Genomic DNA, 20,917 nt, shown 5'->3' on the forward strand with positions numbered 1-20,917 from the left:
AGAGAAACATGTTCCTGTTATGAACAAAAACCCTCTTTAATTCTTCACTATATGCTGTTTTTTTTTTTTTTTTGTTCATATGCAGGCTTTCAGCATTTCAAATATTGGAGAAAGCTAAATATTTGGAACAAAAAGGCTCTAAGTAATATTTTTGCTTCAGAACAAAATGCAAATAGCTTTGTTTACAGTTTCTGTTCTTGTTCCATGAAAATGTTTTTCTCTCCTTGGTTAATTTCCATGTTGTGAACAGTTTTATGCCCGATGGGCTGGTGACTTGTCCAGTGTGTATCCTGCCTTCCACCTGATGACTGCTCAGATAGGCTCCAGCTCCCCCGTGACCCAGAAGGATAAGTGGCTTAGGTGTGTGTGTGAAGTTTCTCATCCCTGATTTATGTAACTGTTTGCCAGTAAAGTAGGTGTATAATTTACACCTATAATATAAAACAATGGATAGCAAAATATGTTGTACATATCAATCCAATGACAAATGAGTAAATACCTCATCCAGAAAATCTGCTGAATTTGAGCTGAGGATCTAGTGAAGTGTGAATTATAACAATTTAAAAAGGAAAAACAAAAACACTAATGGCTACAGCAGGAAGTGTTTTTTTTTTTTTTTTTTTTTAAAAACACTGCTATGATAAAGATGCATATCTAACCAGTAACATTATGCCATATCAAAATAACTCATAAAATTATATTAAAGTGTGTTTCAGAAGGTTTTTAGATGCTCATGTTCACGTTTTTCACATTTGGAAAAAATTGCCAGAACAGTGATGCAGTAAACTACTAGGTATTCTAGAGCTCAACACTTGTAGAATTTAAAAGATTACTCTCATTCCATTTTATCCTAATGGGCCTTATCAGATCACGAGTTGGGTACCTGATGAAGCTACAGCGATCCATAGCCAGGAGTCCAAGAGAGTACAGTTGTTCTTGCTCTCTCTGGGTGGGCAGGATGGCCGCCCCCCAATCACCCAGCGTGAGGCTAGCTCTGTTAGCTGACATAACAGAACTGGCAGTTGGTGCTTTCATCAGAGCACATTCAGCCTGTTCAATGATGTGTTAGAAGTGGTTCAAAAAGATGCTTTACAGACCTCGGAGGAAGCCGGTACTAGATTTTGCCCTCCTGGCACTGGTGATCTTGTATAATCGGGGGAGTCCTCACTAATGGGTGGAACTGGATATGTCTTAATTAGGGAGATGATTCAGGGGGGAAAAAAAAAAACACAAGTTTAAGCTTATACACAAGGTGCATCTACATACAGTGGCACCACATCGTATAGGACGTAATTTGTGGCAACCTTGATTAATTTTTTTGTATTCTATACTCGTTTTAGTTAACAGTCGTGAACTTGGGGTCAAACTAAACAAGGCCATGTCCCAATATTACAATATTCAGATCTCCTAGACTTACTCAGAGAGCAATAAAGCCAGTCTGTGTAGTCCCAGACTGTACATCATTCATGAAGATTCCTCATTAAAAGGAAAGTGTAGTCCAGGCTTTGGCTTAACTCCTGTATGTAAATTCCCTAATTCTTTAACGCCATAAGCAAAATGATGGAAACACCAGTCAGAATATGAATATAATAATAATTTGTCAGGCTGCCCTGCGTCTTCATAATATTGGACGCAGTCTATTTTGGTACCTGAAAATTTTTGAAAATATAAACACAGTACAATAAATTTAATACAAGACAAATGTGCATGTGCAGACGTGAATGTCATTTCAAAATAGAATTCCCTTTTCCTGGTGTTTCCATTTCCGTTATTCCACATAACATATGCTATGTGTCTGCATACATAATCACACTGCACAGGCCTAAAAAATAATATTCAATGTTTTAACACTGACTGAGAACATCTGTAGTGCATGTTTTTCCTACTGGGATATTACAAGCCTTACAGTGGGTCAGTTCAGCTTTTTTAAAGCTCACAAGTAAGGTCCACCAAGACTTTCAATCTATGTCTATTCAGTTGAAGACAGCAGAGCTCAATTATGTATCCATATCAAACAGAAGTGGCAATTAAAAAGCATAGCAGGTCTATTAAACTGCACTCTCATATTTTTGTTGAGCCTGAACATTTTGACAAGTCTATTAATAACAGACTCTTAACATACCATTACAATACAACATACAAGCAAGGGAGCCACACTGCACCTTCTAAGTCTTTAGCTTAGATCTGGTTTTGTGCAAGAAAATAACTGAGCTTAATTAAATTAGAAACGTCTTCAGCACCAACATCTTTCAGCACTGGTTACAGTAACTTTCCCCACAGTGAAGTCATACTCATATCCTGATGAGGAACTTCAGTGAACTTACTCACTCACTCACTAACTCAGTGAAAAAAAACTGGACCTCCATTAGGACTAAACCTGTGCATCATATATCTATTTCTACTGTGTCCACATCAACCTCATCAGTAGTGGTCCTTGGCTGGCTGTCAGATGGTCCATCGCAGTGTGGCTGCTCTCTGAGTGCTGGACCCTGCTCTATGACTCGCAGCTCCTCTAAACTACAAATGGAAAGTAATGAAGTGTCAAACAATAACAAATCATGTTAATCATGTACATTTTAAAAATGTGTTTAGCATCAAATTAGCATGCAGATTAATTCATTAACTTCACACAGAAGTCTTTAGCAAAGTGTATACATTTTACAGTCAGGGCCAGACATGAGAAGGTGCTTTGTGAAACGTCTTAGTGCAGCCACAATATGCACTCACACTGTGTCTAATGTCAACATTCAGAAATCTAATCACTTAAATTGCACAGAGGAGGCACAGTGAGGTGGCAAATACAACAGCAAACTTGAAAAATTAAAGGTTCAGCAATAAAGTGATTAAATAAATTTCACACAAACATTTTACAGGGCCAAAATCCTACTCCAGTTACAAAAAAAACTAAATTATAAGTGATATTCTGTTGGTAAACAATATTTGAGGCCTATGCATCCTTCTAGCTGTTACAACTGTTGCCACTGTTTTAGGAAGCCTCCCTACAACATTTTGAGACAATGGCAGTAATTTAAGTAAGAAAAAAGTAAGAAAAAAACTGCATGCACAATTGGTGACCACTAGTTGTGAAAAAAAAATTGATTTCACATACTGTGTGGCACTAAATCCAATAAAACAGGACTATTCATGTTCTCTTTGTAATCAAACAAGCCTTTGGGAACCGTTTTAAGTACTGACAATATTCATAATGTGCTCAGAAAATCATAATTTATCATGATGAGGACAAATACAGTCTTACTGCCCAGCCTGATATACATACTGCAAAAACTGCAATTATAGGCTGGTACACCAGTTTTGTACATTACACGCAAGCAGAATGCACATCATTTGCACCAGAATGTAACCTAATCTATCTGGGCATCAGTGTGATCTGTTATTTATTTCATACCTCTTCAGCTGCTTGCTCCCTTTTGTTTCTATACACGGTGGTGGTAATCGTGGATCTCCTGTAAACATATTTGTAAACCAAACCTGTGAGTAAAAGACACTTGACTAACGTCTGCATATTTTACCCTTTTTACAAAAAAGTATGCTACGATGTAGTGCTGTTGTTCCTCAGACACCTCTATTAAAAGTGCTGACTTTGTGACCTCCTGAGAGCTGGTACCTTCAGAAATGGCCTGCCTGATGGAGGGAGATTTGGAACGATTGGTGAGCGACGGCTGTTTGTTAGTGTCAGAGCTGATGAAGGACACAGCATCTTCTCCCTCGGCCGTGCCCTGGAGAGATGCTCTGTAATAAATGAGAGGCATCCAGCACTCCTCCCTGTTATTGATGGTCTGCTCACCAGCAAATCTTTGCAGGTAACTGTATCTGAGGAGCAAACAGCAGAAAAAATCCTGTTTGTTCAGTTGACCTACAGATAAATGATACACTACAGATTTTCTGATTAAAGTTTAATGAAACGATTCCAAAGACATGTTTACCATGATTCAACACCCAAAATACAACCCCAATTCCAATGAAGTTGGGACGTTGTGTAAAACATAAATAAAAACAGAATATGATGATTTGCAAATCCTTTTCAACCTATATTCAATTGAATACACTACAAAGACAAGATATTTAATGTTCAAACGGATAAACTTTATTGTTTTTTGCAAATATTCACTCATTTTGAATTTGATGCCCGCAACACGTTCCAAAAAAGTTGGGACACTGGCAACAAAATACTGTAAAAGTTGAGGAATGCTCAAAAAACACCTGTTTGGAACATTCCACAGGTGAGCAGGTTAATTAGAAACAGGTGAGTGTCATGACTGGGTATAAAGGGAGCATCCCGGAAAGGGAGCATCCACTTTGTGAACAACTGCGTGAGCAAATAGTCCAACAGTTTAAGAACAATGTTTCTCAACATGCAATGGCAAGGAATTTAGGGATTTCATCATCTACAGTCCATAATATCATCAAAAGATTCAAAGAATCTGGAGAAAACTCTGCAAGTAAGCCGCAAGGTAGTAAACCAACACTGAATGCCCGTGACCTTCAATCCCTCAGGCGGCACTGCATTAAAAACCGTCATTGGTTTTCTGGTTAACGGATATTACCACATGGGCTCAGGAACACTTCAGAAAACCACTGTCAGTGAACACAGATCCATCTACAAGTGCAAGTTAAAACTCTGCCATGCAAAGCGAAAGCTTTATCAACAACACCCAGAAACACTGCCGGCTTCTCTGGGCCCGAGCTCATCTGAGATGGACTGACACAAAGTGGAAAAGTGTCCTGTGGTCTGACGAGTCCACATTTCAAATTGTTTTTGGAAATCATGGACGTCGTGTCCTCCGGGCCAAAGAGGAAAAGGACTGCCCGGATTGTTATCAGCACAAAGTTCAAAAGCCAGCATCTCTGATGGTCTGGGGGTGTGTTAGTGCCCATGGCATGGGTAACTTGCACATCTGTGAAGGCACCATTAATGCTGAAAGGTACATAGAGGTTTTGGAGCAACATATGCTGCCATCCAAACAACGTCTTTTTCAGGGACATCCTGCTTATTTCAGCAGGACAATGCCAAGCCACATTCTGCACGTGTTACAACAGCGTGGCTTCGTAGTAAAAGAGTGCAGGTACTAGACTGGCCTGCCTGCAGTCCAGACCTGTCTCCCATTGAAAATGTGTGGTGCATTATGAAGCTCAAAATACGACAACGGAGACCCCGGACTGTTGAGCAACTGAAGTTGTACATCAAGCAAGAATGGGAAAGAATTCCACCTACAAAGCTTCAACAATTAGTGTCCTCAGTTCCCAAACGCTTACTGAGTGTTGTTAAAAGGAAAGGTGATGTAACACAGTGGTAAACATGTCCCTGTCCCAACTTCTTTGGAAAGTGTTGCAGGCATCAAATTCAAAATGAGTGAATATTTGGAGGATTTGCAAATCATAGTATTCTGTTTTTATTTATGATTTACACAACGTCCCAACTTCATTGGAATTGGGGTTGTATACAGTATATAGGAAGATATTGTTAGAAAGTGTGTTTTTCAGTCTGATCTGCTATTGTATGTACTGTTGATTGGTCTTTCCCTGCAATGCGGATTGACTTACATTGTCTTCTTGTCAGGTTTGAGCAGCTTGCCAGAGAACTCACTGAGGATGGTGAGGTAGGAGATGTTCGGAGGAGAGTGCTTTTCAGACTCCTGAACAAATCCCTGAAACACAAACTCAATGCCATCCCTGCAGAGGAACAAATACATTATGCTTAAGTCAGTGGAGACCGTTCAAATATATTTGAAGGCTATTTCAGTCTCTCATCTGTGCTATGTATACCTTTATTAAACCATTCACATGCTAACGGCAAAATGCCCAAAATATTAAACCCTTAGCTCTGTAATCACTAAAGAACATGAAACCTCCCAGTGCCTCCCAGACATGTATGTTTACACACAGAATTTACATCAGTGCAGTTCAGTGAAATCAGCTGTATGGAGTGAACAGCAGTACCTGTGGATCATGGCTAAAGACTCGCGGAATTTGATCTGGTCCCAGCCAAAAGTGAGCGAGAAGCGTCTGGCCAGTTCTTTGATGCTGCTGTATGTCTGCACAGCAGAGCTGCATGTGTTCCCACTGTCCTGCTCTTGTTTCAGTCGCAGATACAACTAGAAGAGTAAAGAAGACAACAGATAGAGTAGCTTAAATGCACTGATGTATCAGGATGCATGAATCTAAAGCAGGGGTGCATAATCCTAGTCCTGGACAGCTCACATTCTACACATCTGCCACTGTGTTCAGATGCAGACCTGGAACAAATGTGTTGGATTAGGGTTGGAGCTCATGTCATAGAGTTCATGTCCAAGATCGGGCACCCCTGATCTGAAGGCTACAATTCAATAGATTATAATCTCATAGAATAATATTCAACTTTCAGTAAGTGCTAATTATTTGTCCAAAATATTTTTTACATGATATACCGTATACAACGAAAAGTATTTGCACACTCCTCTTAGCTACTGAGTTTAGTTGATTCAGCCACACCCACTGCTGGTATGTGTATGAAATCAAGCACAAAGCCACGCAATCTCCAGAGACAAACAATGGCAGAAGAATGTGTTAACTCTGACTAAATGTGGCACTGTCACAGAATGCCAGTTTCTGAAATCAAAATCAGTTTGTGAAATGTCTGCCCTAGTCAACTGTGATTGGTGCACTTGTGAAATGAAAGCATCTAGGAGCAACAACAAAGTATTAGACCACGCAAACACATAGAGCAGAGCTGTGGAGTTGTATGTAGCATATAAAAAATGCCTATCCTCTGTTGCATTACTCTCTACAGAGCTACCAGAGGCAGTCTGGAACAACATCAGCACAAGAACTGTGTTGTTACCTTCATGAAATGGGTTTCCATGGCTGAGCAGCTGGACATAAGTCTAAAATCACTATGGCCAGGAAAAGGCGTCGGCTGGAGAGGTGTAAAGGACACCACCACTGGACTCTGGAGCAGTGGAAACATGTTCTCTGGAGAGATAAATCACACTCCACTATCAGGAAGTTGGATGAATATAGATTTCGTGGATGCTACCTTCCAAAATTAATAATGCCAACAGTAAAGTTTGGTGGAGGAGGGATAATGGTTTGGAGCTGTTTCTCAGGGTTTTGGCTCTGCTCTTTCCAGAGAAGGGGAATGTTAATGCTACAGCATTTTAGACAATTATATGCTTCCAACTTTGTGGCAGTAGTTTGTGGAATTTCCTTTCTTGTTCCAGCATGACTGTGACCATTTGCACAAAGTGAATGTCATAAGGACATGGTTTGACGAGTTTGGTGTGGAGGAACTGAAATGTCAAGTGTGAGCCGGGCCTTTCTGTCCAACATCAGTATCTGACCTCACAAGTGTTCTTTTGACTGAATGGGCAGAAATTCCCACAGACATACTCCAAAATCTAGAGGGAAGCTTCCCAGAGGAGTTGAGAATGTTATAGCTACAAAGGGGTCAACTCCATACTAATGCCCATGGTTTTGGTATAGGATGTATAACATGCTCTGTATACGCTTTGCTCATCTTCCTCTGTAAAGCACTCTGAGATTTTGTAACTAAATTAAGAGTGCTATATAAATAAAGGTCATTATTAAATTTATTTATAAGCATTGGCCACATCATTGGGAGATTGCAAGCTCGATCCCCTGTGATGCTACCTATGGCTGGGTAGGTCTTTCCTTTCCTCCTATCACTCAGCATGATGTTAGCCAATGTGGGAATTGTTGGTTCTGAAGAAGAAAGGAATGTACAAGCATTTACTCTCCCAGCATGGCAGCACTGTGATTATATATATATACATGCACACACACATGCATACAGTATATACATTTTTAAAATCCTATAGTTTTTGTCTTTGCACTTCACTACTGTGTAAACAGTTCCTCCATAAAATTTTGTTCATTTTTAAAATCATACCAAAATAATTTAATTAAATAAAATTACTGTGACATATGAGATTTCATCATGCACTGACTATTTCTCTAAAGATTCACAATTGAACTGTTCGGATTGACTCCCCTGTTAGCTAGTTCATGGTTTGAGATACGGCATATATCTGAATCACTAAATCACCCCTAAAAACAAATGTGAAGCCACCCAGAGTGATTGAACTATAGTAGCTCTTACTGTCCTTAAAACTGTCTGAGGAAAAAGCTTCTCTTAGCAGTATGATTAGTGCTTTAGTGCTTCTCTTATCAGCCTTCCTCCCAACAGGGATCTACCAGTAAGCAATTCAGAGAATGGAGGAGCTGCGAGAACATTCTGCTCAGTGCATAGTGACGGAGGGGGGTGTCTTTGTGTCTGTGAGGTGCTGACAGAAGCAGAGACTCATCCACAAGCAGAGGGCAGTGAGGGTCTGGACCAGGCAGATGTGTCCCAGAGAGTAGAGTTTGATAAGAGAATCAGAAAAAGTGGTGTAATACCTGCTGTAAGCAAAGAACCAGAGTGCGTGCACTCTCAATCTTGTCCATCTGCCGCGTCCTGTTCAAAGTCTCTTTGATGATGTCACCAAAGTCGTTGTAGTACTGCAGTGAAAAGAAGAGCAGTAAGTGTTTAGGGACTAAAGCTGTAGTACCACTCTGACTCTGGGACTGCCTTGTGCACATGTCCATGCAGTGAGGGTCATCTTACATCAAAAGTGAAATAGGTGTTCACAGACTATTATACACACACTGTATATCAGTTCTGATCCACGGTGCTGCCACCTGGTTGAAATGATCGGACCCCAGCTCTTTATACTACAGGCCATTAAATTACTGAAAAAAAAAATTCAAGAGCTGTGATCTGTATATAGGACCCTCACATTTTCTATACAGCAGGTTTGGAATAGTGAGGCTCACCTCTTTGTCTTAAATGCATTGCTGCTGCAGAATCTGTAGATTTCTGTTCCAGTCAACAATGGACCAATTTATTATTTTTATTTTATTTGTGAACAATTTTATGGCATAAATACATAATCCATGTGTACTTGTTTAGTATTTAAATGCAGCTGCTACACCTGTATCAAACGTCAAAGCTTAATTACACATTTAAGTCATTGCGGTAAATAGCCGGTTGCTTCTTATTTTGGAATTTAATTCCTGTTTTGTTAAGAATTTAAAATGGCAATTTTACCCATTAAAGACCAAAATGTTATTTATACAGAATGTTCTGGAAATGTGCTAATTTGTTTCATATGTTGAGTTAATAAACAAGACTGTTTTACAGACTGTAAAAAAAAGTTTTTGGATTTTGCTAAAAACTTGCAACAAGCAACCTTGTTTCTGAGAAAGGCGCTATACAAATAAAACACATAATTAGTATATTATATATTGTATATATTATTATTGCCAGAACTTCTAGTTTCGTTTAATTTCATGCTAACCTGCACTACACCTGTCAATAAGTCACCAGTTAGATCCCAAACACCCCATTGTTTCTCTACACTCAACACCATCAGCCCTCAATGCCTTAAATAATAACTGCAGTGCTCCAGTAGATATTTGCTGCCCTGCAAGCTGACCTGGACTAGGCTCTATCAGCATCAGAGCAACAGGTCTGGCCCTCCTGCCCTCTTGGCCAGAGAAATTATCCACACCAGATGTGGACAGAGAGTCCACATCTCTCTGTGACTGGAGACCCCTTTTGGATCAGACAAATTCTCTGTAGCCAGTGAGAGGTGGACTGATCTGCTGAGGAGATCAACACCAGCCTAGCTGCTCATCTATACTCTGCTCATCTATTACTCTTTCCATTTCTGATAGTCATACATGATCCTAAATGTAATCTACTTCCCTGTTAAGTACCTATAAATCCTCTTTATACCGTTCCACATTTTAAATATTTTATTTTGGTAAAAACAACATCACAAATAAAGCATACTAAGCTTGAATGGATGGTATTTACTGAATGGATAACTTTACATTCAAATATTTTCAGAGCTACAAAAATGACTGTGCTATTTGGCATGGTTAACCTTTAAAAGCTTAAAAGTAAATCTGATGTTTTTAAATCCTTGCTGGTTGTGACTTCCCTCATTACAGATTTTGTAAGGAGTATTTTTACCGCTGCTTATCTCAAGCATGAAATAATGCCACATGTTGCTTTCTCTGACATGTAGCTCAGAGAACTGGTGCGCATGCAAGCTCCACTCTCTGTTGTCGATGCTGTTCCTCTATTTTAGTGCCAGCATCGAAGCTGATAACGATACGGTATCAGTGCAATGCTGTCTATAACTCAACCAAACACACCACCTACTGTATTTCCATCACACAACAGCTGCTTTTTCACTGCTGCAGGATTTGCTTTTAGAAACATATTCGTATGGGTGTAATTGGTGGTGAAACTGGCATTTGTTCAATAGCTCAGAGAAGTGAACAGTTGTTGTAGAGCCTTGAAGAAACAGGAAGTCAAGCAAATATGGGGTTATGCTCTGCCGCCAACTTTCTGTCGTTTATTCGACTTTGAAAGCCATCGTTCATTATGGCAGCTGTGAGAGCGCGTGTGTATAAAGGTCTGATCAAGAAGAATGTTGATGAGAGACTGCTGGCTCTGACAGGGCTGAATGAACCCAACAGACATTCCAAACATGTCACTGTATCAAACACTCTTTTACACACACACACACACACACACACACACACACACACACACACACACACACACACAGAGTGTTGTACAATCATTGCAGAGAACTCATAAATTCAAAAGCAAACTGGTGGACTTATGAGCAAAGAAGCCTAGTCTGTTTTATAACTAATACCATAATGTGCTCATTGCTATTTGACATTAGGTCATATAGCATGTAAGTTACTCCCAAATAAATAATTCATAATATCTGCTGGAACTGATTACTTCATGTAATACTCTTCCAAAACTACATAACAGATTTCTCTAATCTAATGTAAGTGACATTCATTCATTGGTATATTCCTTGTGCACGTCACAGTTATTACCGAATCTTACTGAATTAATTAAAGAACACAAGCAAAGTTCAGAGGTTGAGAGGCTGTTAGCTGGCGGAGAGGTTGTACCTTCACATACTGTTTAAAGATCTCAGCCGCCATGCTCATCTCCAGCACACTGTGCACTATCAGCTTACAGTACGCAGCCAACAGATTCCGCCGTCTGTGCAAGTCCTCCAGTCGACTCACACCACACTCACTATCACTGCCTGAAACACAGAGAGAGAGAGAGAGAGAGAGAGAGAGAGAGAGAGAGAGCGCAAGAAAACAATTACGCATTTAAGCAAGAAAGAAAAAAAGGGGAGAAAAGGGAGAAGGTGAAAGACAGAAAGAGAGCGATAAAGAGAAAAAGAGAGCAAAACAGATGTGCGAGGATGAGTGTAACCATGCTATTCAATTCTTAAATCTTGTAAGTGAAACGCTTTCCTGAGGTGAGCGAGCGTTAACCACATTTTCTCACAGAAAAGCTTGTGTCTGGTTTAAGCCTGTCTGGACCTGCAGCCATCATTTCAATGAGAAGACGTGTAACACTATTAGTGACATGGAGAAAATCGAATGGCTAAATTACCTTTTATTACATTACGCTCCAAAAGCCCATATTGTATTTTCAAAGGGTTAGAAATTTGGCCAGTACAACACAGGAGCTCTGAAATATTCATAGAACCTATCAGGTTTCCTGAAGACAGCAATGGTTCATAATCAAATGTCCATGAATCAGATGAAGTCTCATGAATTTGTGTTATTTCTTACAGCAAAACAATAGTAACACACATGTATTTAGTTATGTATTGATTTGCTCTTAAGGAAGACTTTATCATCATATGCTTAAAATGTGTCCACAGAAACCTTCTCAGGGCTGGTTTTCAGAGCTCACATTATCTCTCCAAAATATTTTTGAACCTAATATCATAATATTTTGAACTGGGTGATCTAGCTTCCATTTATGATATAATATAAAGCCTGTGAACCATTTCATTAAAAAACAAAAACAAAAATGAAAAATGTCATTAGCAAGGCAAGAATGAATGTGAATGTTATTTGTTAACAAGGCACTAACCTACTCTGTAAAAAGCAACATAGAGGTAGACTGCCATCTACTGGAAGCAGACAATATTTACTGTACAGTATAGCAGTTTATTAAACCACCTGTTATTAACTTTTAAGCTAATTATATGTTTTATTTATGTGTGTATTTTATATGATTCACTAGATATAAAGCAATAGAGAAAAAGATTAATATGAAAGGAAACTCTTGTGTATTTCTGAGAACGAATTAAATGTCATGAAGTTGCATGAACGTCTGTCTGCCTGGTGCAATAAATGTTCTTACAGTAATTGTAGATTTTGGCCGACTTCATAGCTAAAAGAAATACATCAGACAGAGGGTGGGATATAAGAGAGGAAGTAAAGTGTTACCTCTGCTGCTGTGGCCATCCGGCTCAGGGCTGGTGAAGACATGCTCAAGCACGAAGCTTAGCAGAGATTTCTGGAGCTTGGGTTCAGGGGTGTACAAAACAGGGGCACCAGCTGATGGGTCCCACATCTGCAGCTGGTAGTTATGGGCTACGAGGATGTCACTCAAGCACATGAATGCCTGAAAAACAGTCCCAAAAAAAAAACCCACAAGACAGGTTGAGGACCTTACGTTTTCTTTGAGCACTACTTTGCCTTACCATACATTTGACTTAAAAAAAAAAAGTTTTAGGCCACAACATTTATTTCAAAACAAACATAAAATATTTCAGACATCAAGCAGCATATTTATCATTACTTCATGTAGTAACTTCCTGGAAGGTAGCTTTTGTAGGCATTAAACTCTTCTGACATCTGGTTCCTGACACCAACGTTGTGAACAATTCTTATTTGGTAAGTTTCTCTAGAATGGAGCATTTCATCACACCAAACCAGTCTGAATGACTCTCTGTACATCTTATTTATTTTTTTAAAAAGGTGAATTTCCCCTATTAATGAGGCCGTTTTCTTTTTTGTTATTCTCTTGAAGTCTTACACCTCTTTACAAGACAATTTTCCAGTGTCATTTTATGACTCAGAACAGTTTTATTGCTAACCCTTTAAGACTGGCATATGCAAATTACCTTTGTTCTGACTGGCTACCCTGTACTGTGCTTCAATCAAGTCTGGCAAGTTCTTCCTGATACTGAATACTTAATACTACTGACAGTTGACTGTGGAATATTTAGTAGTGAGAAAATTTCACAACTAGACTTGTTGCACACGTGCCATCCTATCATGGTACCAAAATCACTGAGGAAATCACTGAGCTTCTGAAAGCAACCCATTCTTTCACAAATGTTTGTAGAAGCAGTCTGCAGGCCTTGGTGCTTGCTTTTATACACCTTTGGCCATGAAAGTGATTGGAACAACTGAATACAATGATTTGGATGGGTGAGTGAATATTTTTGGCAATAAACTGTAACCTCAGCATGGATGACTGGTGGTAACCAACTGTAGGCTGAAGGTAAACATACATACATACATACATGATGAAATTTATGCAGTGCAGTGTTTTAGTCTCTGTTGGAGGCACTCACAGCAGAGCTTTGGCATGCACCTAGAATCTATTAAAAAACCCAAAGCAGGAGCCCTGGATACTCAACAGGAAATTAAAAACAAACCAAATTCAAGCAGTGTGGGCACATTTCACACAAGTCATGAGTCATACAGTATGGCACAGCTCAGTGTACGCACCACATGCTTAAAGCCTACTTAAGCACAGAGGCAATGGGTCAGTATGGAAGAGGCTGAGCTTTCCCGTATAGATAGAGACAGAACTTCCTGTACCTGCTCTCTCACCAGCTGCTCTGCGTGGGACAGACAACGGTGGCATTTTTCACAAAAGGCTCGCAGCTGATTCCTCTGATGGAGCGCTGACTCCTACAATCACACACCCAGACAGACATGTTACAAATTAAAGAAAAAAAAAAGGAATAAACGAAACAGAAATATAACGAGTGCAAATGCTTCCAGACAGGTGTACTGCATTATACAGTTAAGCAAATAACATCCTATCATGCCCAGTTGACCAGAATTTTGGATCAAGATAGCAGGGTGCAAACATCTAAGTGATTTTGAAAGGGTTCAGTATTAAGGGATGGATGGCAGAAGCTTCAGTTACAAACACTGCTTAACTGACTAGGGTTTCAATAGAAACAATGACAACTGTGACATCTGTGTTTAGACCTATAGGAAAGATATCAAATAAAGGGTGGAATTAAGATCCACAGTTTGGAAACATAATAACTGAAAGAGGCCTCCCTATGTTTTCTGTATTTTACAGAGGGTATTTGTAAAATGCCACTACCTGCAGATTTGAGATTATGTGCTGAAACATAAAAAGACAAGACACTCTGTGATGTAAGCAAGTGTTGTAAGGTCATTTTGAGCTTTAAAAACTAGTAGCAGTTCTTTTAAAACAGGAGTGATGTGATCTCTTATTTTTCTTCGAATGCTGGATTTTGTACGAGTTGTAAGGGATGTATAGTTTTCTTAGGAAGTCTGCTTGTAATAAATGCATGAACATGTGTCTCTGCGTCACTCTGAGAGAGAAAAGGCCAAACTTCAGCAATATTTCTCAAATGATAAAAAGGTTCTTTAATGACTGCATTCACAAGAGCTCAGAGTCTAAGATAACACTCAGGTTTTGTACTACAGGTTTGGTATATGAAGCTATATACATAAAGAATCAAGTTTCTCATAAATCATTTACTGTACTAATGATCAATATTTAATTTTTTTCACAGACATTTTTGCGACATCCACAGAGAAATATCTGACACACAGCTAATTAGTCTGTCTACTGAGTCTTGACCTTCAGAAGGAATAGAAATGTATAACTGGATGTTGTCAGCATAGCTATGAAAATGTATATTTATCATTTATACACTGCTCAAAAAAATAAAGGGAACACTCAAATAACACATCCTAGATCTGAATGAATAAAATATTCTCATTGAATACTTTGTTCTGTACAAAGTTGAATGTGCTGACAACAAAATCACACAAAAATCATCAATGGAAATCAAATTTATTAACCAGTGGAGGCCTGGATTTGGAGTCACACACAAAATTAAAGTGGAAAAACACACTACAGGCTGATCCAACTTTGATGTAATGTCCTTAAAAGCATGTGAAATTGATTGTCAATCAGTGTTGCTTCCTAAGTGGACAGTTTGATTTCACAGAAGTTTGATTTACTTGGAGTTATATTGTGTTGTTTAAGTGTTCCCTTTATTTTTTTGAGCAGTGTATTTATATTATGCTTCTTAATGCCATCAGCTAGTGGTAGCATGTACAAAGAGAAAAGTAAAGGCCCTAAGACTGAACCTTGAGGTACAAGAAACATAAAATCTTTGTGATGAATGATTTGAAGTGAAAACATGAACTGCCTATTACTTAAATATGATTTGGCATTCTAAAACTGTGGCCAAGAAGCTGTCCCAGCATTCAAGATGCTGGATTACAATCTTGTGGTCAACAGTATCAAAAGCCGCATTAAGATCTAATAAAACCAGAACAGAAGGATTTTGTGCATCAGCACTGAGCCTGAGGTCATTCATAACGTGAACCAATGCTGTCTCTGTAGTCTGTATGACGAGAATGAAAACCTGACTGAAACTTCTCATAAAAATTGTTTGATATTAGATACTTTGTTGTTAGATAAACAATTTTTTCTAAGACTTTTCTAGAAAAGGTAGATTTGAAATTGGTCTATTATTTATCTTAATATTATTTAGTACAGAAGGATCCATGCTACACTTTTTTCAGGAGAGGCTTCACCAGGGCAGTTTTAAAAGCAACTGGAAAAACACCTGTTGACAGAGAACAATTTACAATAGTTAAAACATCTTTGTGAACACAATTAAAAAAACATCTTAAGGAATGAAGTAGGAACAGATCAAGATCACATGTGGACGAACTTAGTTTGTTTACAATAGTTGTAAGCTGTAAGCTGTATCAGGTCTATTTTATTTCAAAAATCAATTGCGAACTCTTTGCAGTTTTTAGAAGATAAATCACCATGAGACACACTAGCAGAAAAACTGGGATTACTTAGTTGGTGGGAAAAAGGATTTTGTTATTATCCTTTTGTCTATTAATTACACTGGAGAGGTATGACTTTCTGGATATCTTCATTGCATTATTATAGATCTGATCTTTAAGAATATCATAATGTACCTACAGTTTAGTTTTCTTCCATGAGTGTTCGGATTCATGAAAATTTTTCTTAAGCTGATATATTTCTGCATTCATCCATGGATTTTTATGAGTATGCAAGTTTTTCTTCCATTTTACTGAAGCGAGAATGTCAAGGGTTTCCCATAATCTAGCACTTCCATCTCACAGAGTCAGGTCTGTATTCACTGAACAATTATCAACACTTAAACTTTGAGTTCTTTTTAACTTTTTTTTTAAACTTTCTTCTTTACTTCTAAATTGATTTGAAAGAAAATATAGAAATGTTCTAATATGAAAACTGAGATTTCAGACACATTTGTGTTTAATCAATGTAATGCAGGTCAGTGTAATCACAGTCTGCCCACAACTATACAGAGATTATAGTATTCTGATTGCGCATTAGAGAGTCCAGTGGTGCAAAACCAGAAGCGATGTGGAAAAATATTATATATTCAGTCACCCTTCACTATATTCACAAGCGAAGATGGGTCACTGGAAGTTATTCTGACTTATAACCTTTATCTTGTGATGAAACATTTCTATCCTGATGGTAGTGCCTCTTCCAGGATGATAATGCTCAAATCCACAGGAAACGAGGGGTCACTGAATGATTTGATGGTATGAAAATGATGTAAAATATATGATATGGTCTTCATAGTCCCCACATCTTAATACAGTTGATCAGATTTTGGATTTTGGATGTGTTAGACAGTGCTCTCCACCACCAAATGTGTCATCAAACACCAACTGCAGGAATATTCTTTGGAAGAGTGGTGTTCCATTCCTCCAGTACAGTTCCAATCTATTCCACAATGAAGCTGTTCTGGAGGCTCATGGAGGCCCAACAACGTAGTAATATACTTTATGTTGTTTTTTTTTTCCCTTGAATCTGTCACACCTCTGTTCACCATACTACACACTTTTTATTGTATGTTCATTTTGCAGAACCTTTGTGGCATGTATAAAAAATGTACTCATTCCAAATATGCTAAACCTTGTAATTGTGCTCGGACAAACTGTATTTCAATGCAAACAAGAAGAGCCTGAATCATAACGTCTCTAATATAAATGTAGCATTTTCTGCCTTTCCCTTTTTTGTGTGATATATGCATGAAATGTGGCATGGGAGCTGAGTTGGGGATGCTCCAGAGACAGAGATGGTGAGAACGTAATTAGGCTAAATAATAGAAGCTGATGGAGGAGCGCAGTAGGGCTCTCACTGATGTGGATTGATGAAAGCATTGTTAGTAGAGGCACTGCTGGTCCCTCATGTAAACCATTCTTTCATAATTACACGCACGAATGCGTGCGTGCACACCAGGCTCCAGGGGAGGAAACACTGCGCCCGGCCGAGGCCGTCCTATGCTGCAATCTCATTTCAGCCAAATGACTCATTTTAATCGGACAATATCCCAATTTTCTGCTGAACTCATCTTTTTTCCCCCCCTACCCATCTTCTCTCGCTCCCAATCGCCCTCGTTCCTGAGTCAAATGCCACTGACATTAGAATTGCAGATTGGGCCAAAGTCGTCGCCTGGGCCTCAAATTACAGCCCACGCTGGCAGTTATTGATGAGGAGCTTGTGGAGAGAAAGCGCACGTTCTTTTGCCGCTCCCCCACAACCGAAAGATTTTTTAATGTCGCTCTTTTACCTACAGCAGTCTTAATGCCCATCAATATCTCAGTGCAGAAAGGTTAGGGGTTGGGAAATATGATTACCCCGTACAGCGCATGGAAACACGGGTTTAATAACAACGCCACATTAGAGATTAGCAGAGGATCCTTCATGCAAGAAGGTAGCCATTACTCCCCCCCATAATCCATCACCTGCACCTACATTTCCTAACGACTCATGATCAATCACAGGCTTCTCTCTCCACTTATTAAAATCCACTGGACACAACCCAAGGCCATTGAAGGCATCACAGCTGATATTTCAAATGGAACGTAGCAGAATTAAAGGACATGTTTGCTTGTGATGGATCATACAGGAATTGCACAGACAGTGAGGCAAACGCACCTGAAAGGTTTTTTTAATTTATCACTCAGGACCAAAGTTTGCCGTGAGTGTAAATATTAGCATTCTCATTACTGTGTCAGATGCCAATGGCTGAAGCCTTGCTGCATGGTGGATTTGAGTCAGAGTGACAACTGTCTTACCCTAGAGGTTGTTCCTTCGACAAACTTATTGAGGTTCCACAAGATGCAGCAGCACACGCAGCGCAGAGCCTCAGTGGTCATCTGCAAGCAGCATAGAGTTGCAAGAGTTGTTTCACTGCTGTGGTAAAACAGACAGGTTATACTGATGAAACTGCTGAAATGGTCAATATTACCTCTACTGGCAAGCCCCCAAGCTGTACGTCTACCACAAGCAGCTTGGAGACCAGCTCATATATCCCCCACTTAGACAGGTCCTGAGCACTGAGAGAGAATGACAGAGTATGAGAATCTTCAGATAAGAGAAAGAAGAGATAAACACCAACCTTAAATGAAGCAATTCACTCTTACTTGTTGAAAGCAGTAAGTTTCTTCAGTGTGGTTAGAATTTCTTTCTTTCTTTCTTCATCAGCAACAAAGGCTCCATCCTAAACACAAGCATTCCACACTGCAGTTAGTTAAGTCTCCCTCTTCAGTCTTAACAGCTATCTATATAGAAACAGGTACAGGTACAAATGATGTAAACGAATGCCATACTGGCTCAACTACACACAGGTAAGAAATATCACCCACGTGTCTTTAAAGCTTTAGAAAGTTCACTAACAAATGAAATTTATGCAGTATTAACCTTGCCCCAAATGTAGTCAAGATATGTTTGACATTTGAAGTTTGCTTCTTAAGTTTTGCACTGATACCACAAAGCTAACAAAATCTTAAACCAATGTGTCATGCAGTCTGCACTTGTAAATGATCACATGCTTGTCTTAAAGCCTTTTCACATAAGTACAATGCAATACACAGTGGAACATTCACATCAAGTCTATTTATTTAAAAAAAAAAAACAGTTTTAACACTTTATATAAGAGCTGAACATCTATAACGAATGATTACAAAACCATCAGTACCCAAAATCAAGACACTGATTCTGCTTTTTTTTAATCTTCTTAAAAAAGAAACATTAAAAATTTTAAATCATTACAACCATGTTGCTTGTAATGTTGCTTTTCTGCACTACCTCAACAAAGCTACACAATCGCTTGGCAGCAATCATGACAACAGAGCCTGATTGGTCAGCTTAATTTTTTAACGCATGTGTCCAATGCAGAAAATGAGTTTGCTTTGATTGATACTTTCATGCAGCACCTCAGTCCTTCAGCTTTGGACATGATGTGAAAGATTGCATTAACATGTGTGCATTCATAAGCATCTGCATCAGCCCAAAAAAATCTAACTTGATATAAATAGTTCTTTAAACAGAATAAAGTTGGAGTAATCTTAAAGTAATCTCAAACAGCCTTTTTTGTTGAATTATCACATTAATGTACTTGCAGAGAACACAAATTCCGCATTAATGGTTGAAAAAAAGTCTGTCTGTGTTGGGTACAGTCTCTACTAAGCACTACTACAACACTCACACTCAGTTCCTCTCCTAAGCATTTTTCCAGTGTGCATGTCCAGCGCTGGATGAGTTGGTCCATGGCAGGCACTGATACTTGTTGCCAGCGTGAGTCCTCAGCACAGAGGCTGTGGTATGACCGAGCAGCTTCTTCCAGCAGCCTTGCCTCTGAGTGTCTGCCCACTGCAGCATCAAGCCCAGCCAGCAAAGCCTGCACAGCCTAGAGACCACAAAATACACTGACAAACTCTCTGACAAAAAAAGTTTTATAGTGAACTTTACTTACTACAGAAGCAGTTAACCATTAATAGCTCTTTGCCTATTCAACTCTATTTTATTACTCTAATGTGTAATGAGTGGTTTGATGGTTTTGTCTTTTTTACACAATAGCATGAAGTATTTAAATAAAACAATAAAAAAGTTAATATTTTATGTATAACTGATCAAAAAACATTCAAGACAGAGGACAAAACAAATATTTTTCTGGTGAGAGGAAATAATTAAATTATATAAGCCATCATAGGAGAATATATTATTACAACATGTTATTATAACATATTATTATATGCTCATGCTAACAATGGACTTAATGTTCTCTAGTCATTTTACCCCTTTATAGCCATGTCTAGCATTGTGAAGAATATACTATTACACCTGCAGAAAACAAACAAGACAACACAACACCTTGGTGTACTCATCACCACAGGAGTCCATTTGGAAGTACTGAGGTATTTTGAGGAAGGAGGTCAGTTTTTCAGCATCTTCTAAGTACTGAAAATACAAGGTCAGACAGATCAGAGCACATCTAATGTACTAAACACAGAGACATGTCCAGAGACAAAAATGGCATTTCTCACCTTGGATAACAGCTCAGGTAGCACCTTTAGGAAGTGTTCTGTAAGCATGGTACAGTCATCAGTCTGCAGCCTCTTCTCCTTAGTACTGATTACCTTAAGCACACACACATTCACAATCAGTTCTCTATATACTTTACACAGGACGAAGAGGTCAGATCAGCTCAAAAGTGAAAACAGGCATGGCGATACTGTCAACCTCAACAAGGATTGGTTAGCATTTGTTAGAGTGGTTTTGCATGAATGATATTTGTCAGGTTTAATTGAAGTGCCTGTTATGCCCATAAAAACAGTGAAAATAGGACAAAATTACAATAACAATTCAAAGTCGTACACAAAGGAAAAGCCTAATAGTTGACCTTGGTGAGGCCTCCTATTCTGG

At 38.8% G+C, this 20,917-nt stretch overlaps 1 protein-coding gene across 1 annotated transcript in view; it reads right to left on the bottom strand.

The window, feature by feature from the left end:
- Nucleotides 1–9: 9 nt before the first annotated feature.
- Nucleotides 10–20,917, bottom strand: part of si:ch211-269e2.1 (cohesin subunit SA-2) — a 37,581-nt gene continuing 16,673 nt past the window's right edge. The window contains exons 18-32 of the mRNA XM_037539120.1: nucleotides 20,539–20,631; nucleotides 20,366–20,452; nucleotides 19,701–19,901; nucleotides 18,637–18,713; nucleotides 18,462–18,549; nucleotides 18,289–18,369; nucleotides 13,735–13,827; nucleotides 12,349–12,526; nucleotides 11,002–11,141; nucleotides 8,413–8,514; nucleotides 5,959–6,113; nucleotides 5,563–5,691; nucleotides 3,626–3,831; nucleotides 3,407–3,464; nucleotides 10–2,517 (exon numbers count right to left, since the gene is read on the bottom strand). Of these exons, the coding sequence (XP_037395017.1) occupies nucleotides 2,385–2,517; nucleotides 3,407–3,464; nucleotides 3,626–3,831; nucleotides 5,563–5,691; nucleotides 5,959–6,113; nucleotides 8,413–8,514; nucleotides 11,002–11,141; nucleotides 12,349–12,526; nucleotides 13,735–13,827; nucleotides 18,289–18,369; nucleotides 18,462–18,549; nucleotides 18,637–18,713; nucleotides 19,701–19,901; nucleotides 20,366–20,452; nucleotides 20,539–20,631 (1,821 nt within the window). The 3' untranslated portion in view covers nucleotides 10–2,384. The remainder of the gene's footprint in view (nucleotides 2,518–3,406; nucleotides 3,465–3,625; nucleotides 3,832–5,562; nucleotides 5,692–5,958; nucleotides 6,114–8,412; nucleotides 8,515–11,001; nucleotides 11,142–12,348; nucleotides 12,527–13,734; nucleotides 13,828–18,288; nucleotides 18,370–18,461; nucleotides 18,550–18,636; nucleotides 18,714–19,700; nucleotides 19,902–20,365; nucleotides 20,453–20,538; nucleotides 20,632–20,917) is intronic.

The sequence above is a fragment of the Pygocentrus nattereri genome, chromosome 6 (genome assembly GCF_015220715.1).
Source record: "Pygocentrus nattereri isolate fPygNat1 chromosome 6, fPygNat1.pri, whole genome shotgun sequence".
NCBI lineage: Eukaryota > Metazoa > Chordata > Actinopteri > Characiformes > Serrasalmidae > Pygocentrus > Pygocentrus nattereri.